At 43.7% G+C, this 12,349-nt stretch overlaps 1 protein-coding gene across 1 annotated transcript in view; it reads left to right on the top strand.

Annotated features, from left to right (window-relative positions):
- Window positions 1-2,171: 2,171 nt before the first annotated feature.
- Window positions 2,172-12,349, top strand: part of FBXO22 (F-box protein 22) — a 29,397-nt gene continuing 19,219 nt past the window's right edge. The window contains exons 1-3 of the mRNA XM_039468737.2: window positions 2,172-2,391; window positions 2,747-2,885; window positions 11,875-11,962. Coding sequence (XP_039324671.1) covers window positions 2,249-2,391; window positions 2,747-2,885; window positions 11,875-11,962 — 370 coding nt within the window. The 5' untranslated portion in view covers window positions 2,172-2,248. The remainder of the gene's footprint in view (window positions 2,392-2,746; window positions 2,886-11,874; window positions 11,963-12,349) is intronic.

Below are 12,349 nucleotides of genomic sequence, written 5' to 3'. Positions count from 1 at the left end.
ATCATGATTAGTTGCGCAAATGGTTCTTAAAGCATGATTTGGGGAACACTGGAGACCCCTGAGACAATTTCAAGAAGTTTTAAAGGACTATTTTCGTAATAGTAAAACATTTGCCATTTCACTCATTCCTTCATGAGTGTACAATGGCGTTTTCCAGAGGCTACATGATGTAATTTTGCAACAGATTGAATTAAGAAGCAAACGAGAATCTACCTGTCTTAAGACAGAAGGAATTGCAAAATGTAAAGTGATGCCATCACTGGTAAACTTTCCTCTTTCCCTGCTTTATATCAGTCACAAAGAACGTCTACTCAGAAAGGCAATCGGGTTTCATTCAGTAGCCAGAGAATGGAGAAGGGGAGCTTACCCTAAAGGCACCTTTTTCCCGAAGGATGGGAGGCGGGGGAGGTATGAAGGGCATGCACAGGCTGGAATTCCAGACAAGCAGTCCCAGTCCCTGAACATGATGCTTCATATATCCATGTACACAAGATGCCAGTGATCTTCCTTCAGGGGAGAGGATTTTAGCATTATAATGTTAATGATCCAAAGGTAACTGGAGATCGCCTGTTTATCTTTCTCTGGTATTGGGCAAGGGGTCAGGAAGCTCTGGTGGTAATTGGGCCATCTGGCTTCCTTAAGCAGCTGCGCCTATAGACTTAAAAAAAAAAACTGGCTGGGCTTGGTGGCTCATACCTGGAATCCCAACGCTTTGGGAGGTGGAGGCAGAGGGATATCTTGAGGCCAGGAGTTTGAGACCAGCCTGGGCAGCAGAGAGACCCTGTGTCTACCAAAAAAAAAAAGTCACAGCTATTCAAGAGGCTTATACCAGTGACGGTGTCACACTATTTACCAGTGGGGGGTGGGGGAGGAAGATTTGGGAAATAGTTGAATTCCACAAAAATAAATTTTGTTAATGTGTAACATGTAAAGTATTAAGATGATTTAATTTTTAATATGGTAAATATTGATAATCATAATACAAACTATTTGGTTGTGCGGATATTTTAGGCGTAAAGGGTCCTGAGGCCATAATGCGAACCGCTAATTTAGACCAAGTTTCTACTCAAGATCTGGCAATCAAGTCAGGGCTCCCTTAGGAAGGAATTGGCGGGAGAAATGGATGTTCGGTGGGGACGCACCTGTGTCTGTTGTGCTTCCTTATCTTCTGTGGTTGTCAGTTTGACCACGCATTAGAGTCACTATAAAGTTTGTTAAAACATAGATTGCTGGGCCTCACTCCCAGTGTCTGATTCAGGAGGTCTGGGGTGAAGAGGAATGTGCCAAAACTTGATAGTTTCCAGGTGAATCAGATGCTACTGGCGGGGAACTGGCGCACAGCTTGGGGCGTGCTTCATCGCAATTATCTTACTCAACTTCCCTAGAATGGCAGGTGCTATTTATGCCGTTTTACTCATTCAAAATTTTAAACCTGAAGATGACAACGAGTTAACTAAGTTTACAAGGAATAAAGGCAGTGACTTTCACACACTTAAGACAATTTTTTTAAAAGCCAACACCGTCAGTTCAAAAATTGAGTTTATGCAATTTAAACTAAACAGGCATTGGGGTAACTACTACCTAGTCCCTGCAAGGAATCTGAATTAGAGAAAGATGGAGGCTCAGAAATACGGCGGTGCCAGGGCAGCGAGAGGCAGAGAGGAAGAATTTATCTTCAGGAAGCCTCCTAGAAAGTGCCCCAGCACGGTGGCTCATTCATGCCTGTCATTGCAGCATCTTGGGAGGCCCAGGCGGGAGGATCGCTTGAGCCCTGAGTTTTGAGACCAGCCTGGTAAGCGCCGCGAAACCCGTCTCTACAACATAGACACAAATTAGCTAGGGATGGTGGCGGGAGTCTGTAGTCCAAGCTACGAGGGAGACTGAGGCAGGAGGCTCGCGTGAGCCTGTGAGGTAGAAGCTACAGTGAGCAGAGGCCGCGCCACTCTACTCCCGCCTTGCCACAGCACGAGGACCAATCTTAAAAATGGAAAAAAAAAAAAAAAAGAAAAGAAGAAAAAAAATTCGGGCGTGTTATGGATCGGACGACTTCAACCCCCAAGCACGGGCTCCGGGCCCCGCACCGGAAACCCGGCGGCCAGAGGTGGCAGCGGCGTTGCCACGCCCACCGGCTCCTTCCGGCGGAAGTGGTGCGGGCGCCTGCTCCGTGCGCGCCGGGCGGCCGTCGCGTGCAGGCGTCACCGGGTCCGTCCGAGCCGCCGTAGGACTGGTTCCGGCGGGCTGGTGAGGCATGGAGCCTGCGGGTGGCGGCGGCGAGCGCCGCGGCTCCTCCTCCGTAGACCCACGGAGCACCTTCGTGTTGAGTAACCTCGCGGAGGTGGTGGAGCGTGTGCTCACCTTCCTGCCCGCCAAGGCGTTGCTGCGGGTGGCCTGGTGAGGAGGGGAGGCGGGACGCTGGCCTCGGGACGCGCCGTGGGCATGCCCCGGGCTGGCGGGGTGGGGAGAGACCCTGGGGACCCAGGACCGCCCCCGGCTCCTTCGCGCTGCCTGCGGTGACCTCCACCCGCGAGGTATCTTCCAGCCGTAGCGCCCCCGGGACTTCCCTGAGGAGCGAAGTTCCCCTTAAGGTTTTCTCCTTCCGAACCAGCGCCCCGACGCCCACCTCCCCCGGGGGCTCCGGGTCCCGCAGGGCTCCCCGGCTGCCGCGCCAGCTCGTGGGGGTTTGTGAGCTGTGGGAGAGACGGGAACGAACGTCCGTCCGCAATCCTTGGTGCGTTTGCGTCCCCAGCGTGTGCCGCTTATGGAGGGAGTGTGTGCGCCGAGTGCTGCGGACCCATCGGAGCCTGACCTGGATCTCCGCGGGCCTGGCCGATGCCGGCCACCTGGAGAGGCATTGCTTGGTTCGCGTGGTAGCCGAGGAGCTGGAGGCAAGTAGCAAGGGGTGTCATGCAGTCCACGGCAGGTGGGTGGTTCGGTCTTTGAGAACTATTTTTTTTTTTTTTTAATCCCAGTCTTGTTAATTCAAGGACCATCTTCTCGTGCCGTGAAAAAATGTTGTAAACATTAGTTTTAGTGACTACACTTTAAGGATGTGTCATGATTTCCTTGACCGTTCATCCAATGTTGGGCCTTATAAGGATCCACATTTTCACCGTTAGCAACCACGCTGTGCAGAACCTTCTCTCCACCTGCTTCCCTTGAAGCAAGTTTTTGTTGTGTCTGTTTTACTGGGAAGGCAACTGGGTGTGTTTTGCTCAGTGCAGCACACCTAGAAAGCCAGGAACCAAAACTTAAAGCCAAATATTTCAACTCCCGATCCTGTACTCTTTTGCTTCTCTGGCCCCCAACTTCAAAAGGGGAGGCAATACCTGGAGAGAGAAAGACTCGGACTGGAGTCAGGGGGGCTGCAGGGTGTACCATCTCTCTGAGGAGTGGGTGGGTGCCATTTGACAGTGAAGCGTCAACCTGATGCTCTGTCATTCTTTTTACTTTCCTACGGCTTACAGACATAAGCACGGTGCAGCCGTCATGATCAGGAAATCATCACTGATAACTTTCTACTATTTTATCCTCAGACTCGGTTCAGGTTTTGCCAGTTGTCTCAGTAAGGTTCTTCATGGCAAAAAAGTTCTGTTCCCAATTGCGAGTTGCTCTAAATAAGTCATGTTTCTTTAATCTCCTTTGATCTGGAGTTTCTCGAGCTTTGCTTGATTTTTCCCAATCTTGACACTTAGGAAAATTACAGGCTGTGTTGTAGAACATCCATCAATTGGCCGTGTGTGAGGTTTCTTACTAGGTTGTGAGTTTCTTACTAGGTTTGGCAGGAAATAATCACAGAAGTCATGCTGTGCTCTTTTCACGGCATCCTTTAGGTGGCATGTGATTTCCATGTGTCTCGTTATTGGTGATACTACCTTTGATTACTTGGTTAAAGTGGTGCCGGCCAAGTGTCTCTTCACTAAAATCACTTCTGTAGTGATTAAGTGTTTTTTGAAGAGATAATTTGAAACTATGTAAATTCCGATTCGTTTATTTATATCTGTACACACTCTCCAAGTCTTATTTCAGTGGGATATAATCTGTTACTTATCAGCATTTATTTTGGTGTTCAGTTTACCGCGGCCCCTCCACCCCGCCTCCCAACCCAGTTTGGCTAGGGCTCGGGGGAGCTCCTTCAGGCTGACTTCACTGTCTTTAGAGATGACCACTTGTTGTCTGGCACAAGGTGTTCTAAGCTTGCCTTGGGTTTTACCTGCCTTGGTCCTGGCATCGGCCATTTGTCCATGAAACCCTGGCTTCTTTTGATGGGAGTGTGATATTTAAAAATCAAGATCTAGATTCTCTAAATGTACTCCTTGCCATTGAGGGATTTGCTGCTCCAAAGCTCAGTCATTAGTGCCAAGGAATGTAAGTATGTATATACATGCATGTGTGTGTATATAATCAGTATGTATGTATACACATGTGTACAACTATATTTCTATATACGTGGAAACTCATGAGTTCACACAGGTGCAGCGTTTCGAATCTAACGCAGGATGCTTTCTAGTTTTGTGTCTGCTCATATCTGTATCTCCCTTTTGGGCAATGAGACACCTGGTTCTCATCATTCTTTTTTTTTTTTTTTTTTTTTTTTTGAGACGGAGTTTCGTTCTTATTACCCAGGCTGGAGTGCAGTGGCACGATCTTGGCTCACTGCAACCTCCGCCTCCTGGGTTCAGGCAGTTCTCCTGCCTCAGCCTCCTGAGTAGCTGGGATTACAGGCACGTGCCACCATGCCCAGCTACTTTTTTGTATTTTTAATAGAGACGGGGTTTCACCATGTTGACCAGGATGGTCTCGATCTCTTGGATCGTGATCCACCTGCCTCGGCCTCCCAAAGTGCTGGGATTACAGGCTTGAGCCACCGCGCCCAGCCTCTCATCATTCTTAATGTATTTAGATATTACATCAATGCCCCATATGTAACCAATCTTCTGTTTCCCCCTTCCTTGGGTGGTCTTTCTTCTTACCCTGTTTGGGCTCTGGAACTCTCATCCCAGGGAGCTGGCCAGTATCCAAAGGCAGGCTTGTTAGAAAACTTTTCTTCTCTCGCACTTTGTCCCAACTCTTGCCATCTCTTTCCAGAAGTTTATCATTTGGAAAAATTCAAAGTGCAGGCAGACTTCCTCAAAAATGTTCTCTGGAGCATCATTTATAATAAGGAATACTAAAAATCTAATGTTAATGTAATGAAGTTATTAAATTATAAACTGCAAGTACATTAATGACAAGAAAATGTTGATTGTAAAAGTGAAAAGACTGAAATTACATATTTAGTATCATCTGAATTATTAAAGACAAAAAAGAGAGTAGAAAAGAAAGCCAAAATGTTAGCTTTTCTTTCTATTTAATGTTTAAAAACTTTTCTGCGCCGGGTGCAGTGGCTCAAGCCTGTAATCCCAGCACTTTGGGAGGCCGAGGCGGGTGGATCACGAGGTCGAGAGATCGAGACCATCCTGGTCAACATGGTGAAACCCCGTCTCTCCTAAAAATATTAAAAATTAGCTGGGCATGGTGACACGTGCCTGTAATCCCAGCTACTTGGGAGGCTGAGGCAGGAGAATTGCTTGAACCCAGGAGGCGGAGGTTGCGGTGAGCCGAGATCGCGCCATTGCACTCCAGCCTGCGTAACGAGTGAAACTCCATCTCAAAACAAAACAAAACAAAACAAAACAAAAACTTTTCTCTCTGTATTCTTCATTTTTATTTTCCTATAACTGTAAGAGTTAATACATTGTAGTGGCTGTTATAGCCGGACAGACTTAGGTGTGAACCCTAGCTTTGGCGTGTAACAGCTGTATGACTTTGAAAAAGCTGCTTAACCTCTCTGAGCCTCAGGTGCGATCTCCATAAAGTAAAAAGAAAAATAGTAATTTTCCTATGCCCTTATAGAGTTGTTGTAAGGATTCAGTAATGAAAATGTAATGCATATAACACATTGCCTATAGTACAGGGAGTATAAGTTCTCAATAGATGTCTATTAAATACTCTTTTATTAGTATCACTATTCAAGTTCACAGAGTTCAGTAATGCCCTTAGAGGAGTTCTGCATTGTAGTGAACTGCTGATGAGACAAGCACACGAAAACTCTACTTAAATCATACATGCTGATTGTGTTTTCCAAGTTATCTAGTGGACAATGGGTATGTTTATAGCCATAAAGAAAGTTGATTTAACTTTTCTATTAGAAATTTCTATTAGAAATATTTTAAGTCCGCTGGGTAGAGTGACTCACACCTGTAATCGCAACACTTTGGAAAGCTGAGGCAGGCAGATCACTTGAGGTCAGGAGTTTGAGACCAGCCTGGCCAACATGGTGAAACCCTGTCTCCCCTAAAAATAATATAAATATTTAAAAATATTAAAATATTGAAAAAATGTTAAATATATAAATAAAAATATTAAACTACAACAATCTGGGTGTAGTGGTGCACACCTGTAATCGCAGCTGCTCGGGTAGCTGAGGTACCAGAATTGCTCGAACCTGGGAGGTGGAGTTTGCGTGAGCTGAGATTGTGCTGCTTCACGCCAGCCTGGGGACAGAAGGGGACTGTCTCAAAAAAAAAAAAAAAGAAGTATTTTAAAGTCCACCAAAAGCTTTATAAACCAGCTTGCCATTTGTAACTTCTCTGAACAGTGGAATGTGGTGCTAGCTGTCTTACACTGCTTTGCGAACACTTCATATCGAGGCTTGTTATGTCACTGTTTCTAGTGTGAATTAGGAAGGAAAATTCAGCAATTGCTTTTCAGTGGCTGCTAGAAAGGGAAACTCATAAAATCTCAGGACCAGACTTTTAATCAGGAATAGGAAACCTGAGGCCTTAAAGCTTGATGAGGGTTATTTTGCCAGTTTGTGGCCACTATGACCTAAGACCTAAATCTGGGGCGGGGGTGGGGTGGGATGGGGGGATGGGGTGTTGTGTGTGTGTTTGTGTGTGTGTGTGTGTGTGTGTGTTGAGACTGACTCTTTGTGTGTTTTGAGACTGTGTTGAGACTGTGTGTGTGTGTGTGTGTGTGTGTGTGTGTGTGTTTTGAGACTGACTCACTCTGTTGCCCAGGCTGGAGTGTGGGTGGCCCATTCTCGGCTCACTGCAACCTCCATCTCTCAGGTTCAAGTGATTCTTCTGCCTCAGCCTCCTGAGTAGCTGGGACTACAGATATGTGCCACCACACCTGGTCGATTTTTGTATTTTTAGTAGAGATGGGGTTTCACCATGTTGGCCAGGCTGGTCTCAAACTCCTGACCTCAGGCGATCTGCCAACTTAAGCTTCCCAAAGTGCTGGTATTAGAGGCATGAGCCACCGGACCTGGCCCCTAAATCTCTTGAGTTCTGTTTCCTTTCCTCACTATACCAGGCATCACAGACTCAGATGACTTGAAGGTCAGGCAGGTAGCTGAAGAGGGTCTGGTAGCTTAATAGAGTGGTAGCGCCATGGCAGACTGGAAAGGCTTGCTTCTGTTTAGCCTTAGTTAAGAGGCTCATAGTCTAAGTGTTGCTATTGTGTCCAGTTTTTAAGAAGAATCTGGAAATCCACATTTATGTAAAAAATTTTTTGGAATGTGAACGTTGGCATTCAGTTTACATTTTTTGAAAATGCTGTGTGGACCAAGGAAACCATATCCATAGGTCTTGGGCAACCCTGGGCCCCACAGGTTATCATGCTATCTGTCTCTTTTATTAGTTTATATAGAATGTATTCCGAAACATCTTGACATTCCCCCAAATTATCATGGACAAACTTTTTTTTTTTTTCCATTTGACCAACAGTGAGTCTTTGCTATGTCCTAAGTACTATATTTTGTTCTGGTAGTAAAAAAAATTTGCAAATAGCTAGCTTAGAAAAATATCTTTATCCTTTTCATTTAATTCACTTTGCCTTTTTTTTTTTTTTTTTTTTTTTTTTGAGACAGAGTTTCGCTCTTGTTACCCAGGCTGGAGTGCAATGGCGTGATCTCGGCTCACCGCAACCTCCGCCTCCTGGGTTCAGGCAATTCTCCTGCCTCAGCCTCCTGAGTAGCTGGGATTACAGGCACGGGCCACCATGCCCAGCTAATTTTTTGTATTTTTAGTAGAGACAGGGTTTCACCATGTTGACCAGGATGGTCTCGATCTCTTGACCTCGTGATCCACCCGCCTCGGCCTCCCAAAGTGCTGGGATTACAGGCTTGAGCCACCGCGCCCGGCCTTGCCATTTGTGTTTAATTGGAAAGTTTAGTTGAAAACAGGTGAGTCTGAATAAGCCCAGCTCATAGGGAAGGTAGGGCACAAATAAGATTAACTAGGGGTAAGAGATGTTGCATCTGAGGTCCAGAATACTGGGGAAGTTTAGGAAAGGGTTTTGGAGAGTAGGTGGCACTTAAGGTGTCTCTAGAGGGAAACAGTCTTAAGTTCCACAGGAAGAGAGCGACAGGAGATTATATGGGGAAGTGGGTATGTCTGGGTAATATTAATAGTAAGCCAAGGGGCCCTGAAGGAAACTTGTTGGCAAGGCTGGATATGGAGGCTTGAAGTATTTGGTTTGATAATCAGTGAAAAGAGGAGTGTTACAGCCTGTATACCTTTCCCAGTTCTGAGATTTTTCTGTTACTGTGATGCCTCTTCAAATAAAGCAAATGCATCTTTTGCTGGTACTTGATGTTTATGTTCTAAGAGCTTCAGTTATTATGAAAATGAACTTCTTGAGGGCTGGAATGAAGAAATAGGTGCTTAGTAAACAAAATGAAAATGAAAGAGCATGAGTGAAAAGTAAATGAGAAATAGATGGACTCAGAATGCCAACATTGATCTGAAAGAAGGTAGAGTACCAGCAGTTTGGACCGGGTGATACTTTTTATTTTTAATTTTTATTATACTTTAAGTTCTGGGATACATGTACAGAACATGCCGTTTTATTATATAGGTATGTATGTCCCATAGTGGTATTTCTCCTAATGCTGTCCTTTTGCTAGCCTCTCACCTCCCAGCAGGCCCTGGTGTGTGATGTTCCCCTCCCTGTGTCCATGTGTTCTTATTGTTCAACTCCCACTTATGAGTGAGAACATGTGGTGTTTGGTTTTCTGTTCCTGTGTTAGTTTGCTGAGAATGATGATTTCCAGCTTTATTGATGCCCCTGCAATGGACATGAATTCATCCTTTTTTACGGCTGCATAATATTTCATGGTGTATATGTGCCACATTTTCTTTATTCAGTATATTGTTGATGGGAATTTGGGTTGGTTCCAAGTCTTTGCTATTGTCAACAGTGCTGCAATAAACGTGTGTGTGTGTTTCTATACCAGAATGATTTATAATCCTTTGGGTATATACCCAAGGAATGGGATTGCTGGATCAAATGGTATTTCTCTTTCTAGGTCCTTGAGGAATCACCACACTGTCTTCCACAATGATTGAACTAATTTACATTCTCACCAATAGTGTAAAAGCATTCCTATTTCTCCACATACTCTCGAGTGTCTGCTTCCTGACTTTTTAATAATCACCATTCTGGCGGGCGTAAGATGGTGTCTCATTGTGGTTTTGATTTGCATTTCTCTAATGACCAGTGACGATGAGCCTTTTTTCATATGTTTGTTGGCTGCATAAATGTCTTCTTTTGAGATATGTCTGTTCATATCTTTTGCCCACTTTTTGATAGGGTTATTTTTTTCTTGTAAATTTGTTAAAGTTCCTTGCAGGTTCTGGATATTAGCTCTTTGGCAGATGGATAGATAACAAAAAGTTTCTCTGATTCTGTAGGTTGCCTGTTCACTCTGATGATAGTTTCTTTTGCTGTGCAGAAGCTCTTTAGTTTAATTAGATCCCATTTGTCAGTTTCGGCTTTTGTTGCCCTTGTTTTTGGTGTTTTAGTCATGAAGTCTTTGCCCATGCCTGTGTCCTGCATGGTATTGCCTAGGTTTTTTTCTAGGGTTTTTATGGTTTTAGGTCTTAAGTTGAAGTCTTTAATCCATCTTTAGTTAATTTTTGTTTAAGGTATAAGGAAGGGGGTCCAGTTTCAGTTTTCTGCATATGGCTAACCAGTTTTCCCAACACCATTTATTAAATAGGGAATCCTTTCCCCATTGCTTTTGTCAGGTTTGTCAAAGATCAGATGGTTGTAGATGTGTGGCATTATTTCTGAGGCCTCTGTTCTGTTCCTTTGGTCTGTATATCTGTTTTGGTACCAGTACCATGCTCTTTTGGTTACTGTAGCCTTGTAGTATAATTTGAAGTCAGGTAGCATGATGCCTCCAGCTTTGTTCTTTTTGCTTAGGATTGTCTTTTTTGGTTCCGTATGAAATTTAAAGTACTTTTTTCTACTTCTGTGAAGAAATTGAATGGTAGCTTGATGGGGATAGCATTGAATTATTGAGAGTTTTTAGCATGAAGTGGTATTGAATTTTATCAAAGGCCTTTTCTGCATCTGTTGAGATAATCACATGGTTTTTATTGTTGGTTCTGTTTATGTGGTAGATTACATGTATTGATTTGTGTATGTTGAACCAGCCTTGCATTCCAGGGATGAAGCCAACTTGATCATGGTGGATAAGCTTTTGATATGCTGCTGGATTCAGTTTGCCATTTGTTCATTGAGGATTTTCACATCGATGTTCATCAGGGTTATTGGCCTGATATTTTCTCTTTTTGTTGTGTCTCTGCCAAGTTTTAGTATCAGGATGATGCTCACTTCTTCAAATGAGTTAGGCCAAGAGTCCCTCTTTTTCTGTTGTTTGGAATCGTTTCAGAAGGAATGGTACCAGCTCCTCTTTGTATCTGGTAGAATTCGGCTGTGAATCTGTCTGGTTCTGTGCCTTTCTTGGTTGGTAGGCTATTAATTACTGCCTCAATTTCAGAACTTTTTGTTGGTCTATTCAGGGATTCAACTGCTTCCTGGTTTAGTCTTGGGAGGGTGTATGTGTCAGGAATTTATCCATTTCTTCTAGATTTTCTAGTTTATTTGTGTAGAGGTATAATATTCTCTGATGGTAGTTTGTATTTCTGTGGGATCAGTGGTGATATCCCTTCTGTCATTTTTTATTGTGTCTATTTGATTCTTTTCTCTTTTCTTCTTTATTAGTCTGGCTAGTGGTCTATCTATTTTGTTAATCTTTTCAAAAAACCAGCTGTTGGATTCACTGATTTTTTTTTAAGGATTTTTTTGTGTCTCTACCTCCTTCAGTTCTGCTCTGATCTTAGTTATTTCTTGTCTTCTGCTAGCTTTTCAATTTGTTTTCTCTTGCTTCTCTAGTTTTTTTTTTTTTTTTTTTTGAGATGGAGTCTCTATTGCCCAGGCTGGAGTGCCGCCTCCCATGTTCAACTGATACTCCTGCCTCAGCCTCCCCAGTAGCTGGGATTACAGGCACATGCCACCATGCCCTGCTAATTTTTTGTATTTTCAGTAGGGACAGGGTTTCACCATGTTGGCCAGGCTGGTCTTGAACTCCTGGCCTCAGGTGATCCACCCACCTCAGCCTCCCAAAGTCTGGGATTACAGTCATGAGCCATCGTGCCCAGCCACTTCTCCAGTTCTTTTAATTGAAATGTTTTGGTGTCAATTTTAGATCTTTTCTCCTGTCTCCTGTGGGCACTTAGTGCTATAAAATTTCCTTCTAAAGACAGTTTTAGCTGTGTCCCAGAGATTCTGGTGTATGTTGTGTCTTTGTTCTCATTGGTTTCAAAGAACTTAATTATTTTTGCCTTAATTTCATTATTTACACCCAGTTGTCATTCAGAAGCAGGTTGTTCAGTTTTCATGTAGTTGTGTGGTTTTGAGTGAGTTTCTTAATCCTGAGTTCTAATTTGATTGCACTGTGGACTGGGGATACTTGAAGGGACCATGCAAAAGCATTCATGGATTCCTGTGATCCAATTTCAATTTTTTGTTTTTCCTTTGCAGAATGTTCGCATCTTACCACATACAGTTCTTTACATGGCTGATTCAGAAACTTTCATTAGTCTGGAAGAGTGTCGTGGCCACAAGAGAGGTAAATATCAAAAGAAAAGGTTTCGTTTCTGTTTTTTTTTTTTTTTCCTTATGTGCCTTCTGTTTGGAGTTCAATATCGTACTCGTCCTGAGAGTGAACTGACTCTCTGAGGCTCTGTGACTGTCACCCATAGTAACCGTGAAAAAAATCTATCTTTGAACCTTGACAAACCCTTTCTGCTTCAGATTGATTTCTAAACCTTGTACTGCAGTTGAAACAAGTTTGTTAAAAAGGTGTTGTTCTCATTTTGAGATGCTTTAATTCTCCAGGCACTTTTTATTATTAAAATAGGATGTATGACTTTGGCTATTCAGGCCTTTTGCTATGTTGGAACATGAGGTCCTGTTTACGAAAGTTATGTATGGAAATCGTGCAATTTTGGCTTGC

This window comes from Saimiri boliviensis, chromosome 2 (genome assembly GCF_048565385.1).
Source record: "Saimiri boliviensis isolate mSaiBol1 chromosome 2, mSaiBol1.pri, whole genome shotgun sequence".
Lineage (NCBI taxonomy): Eukaryota > Metazoa > Chordata > Mammalia > Primates > Cebidae > Saimiri > Saimiri boliviensis.
The sequence above is the reverse complement of the archived record's forward strand: the minus strand, read 5'-3'. Positions and strand labels throughout refer to the sequence as shown.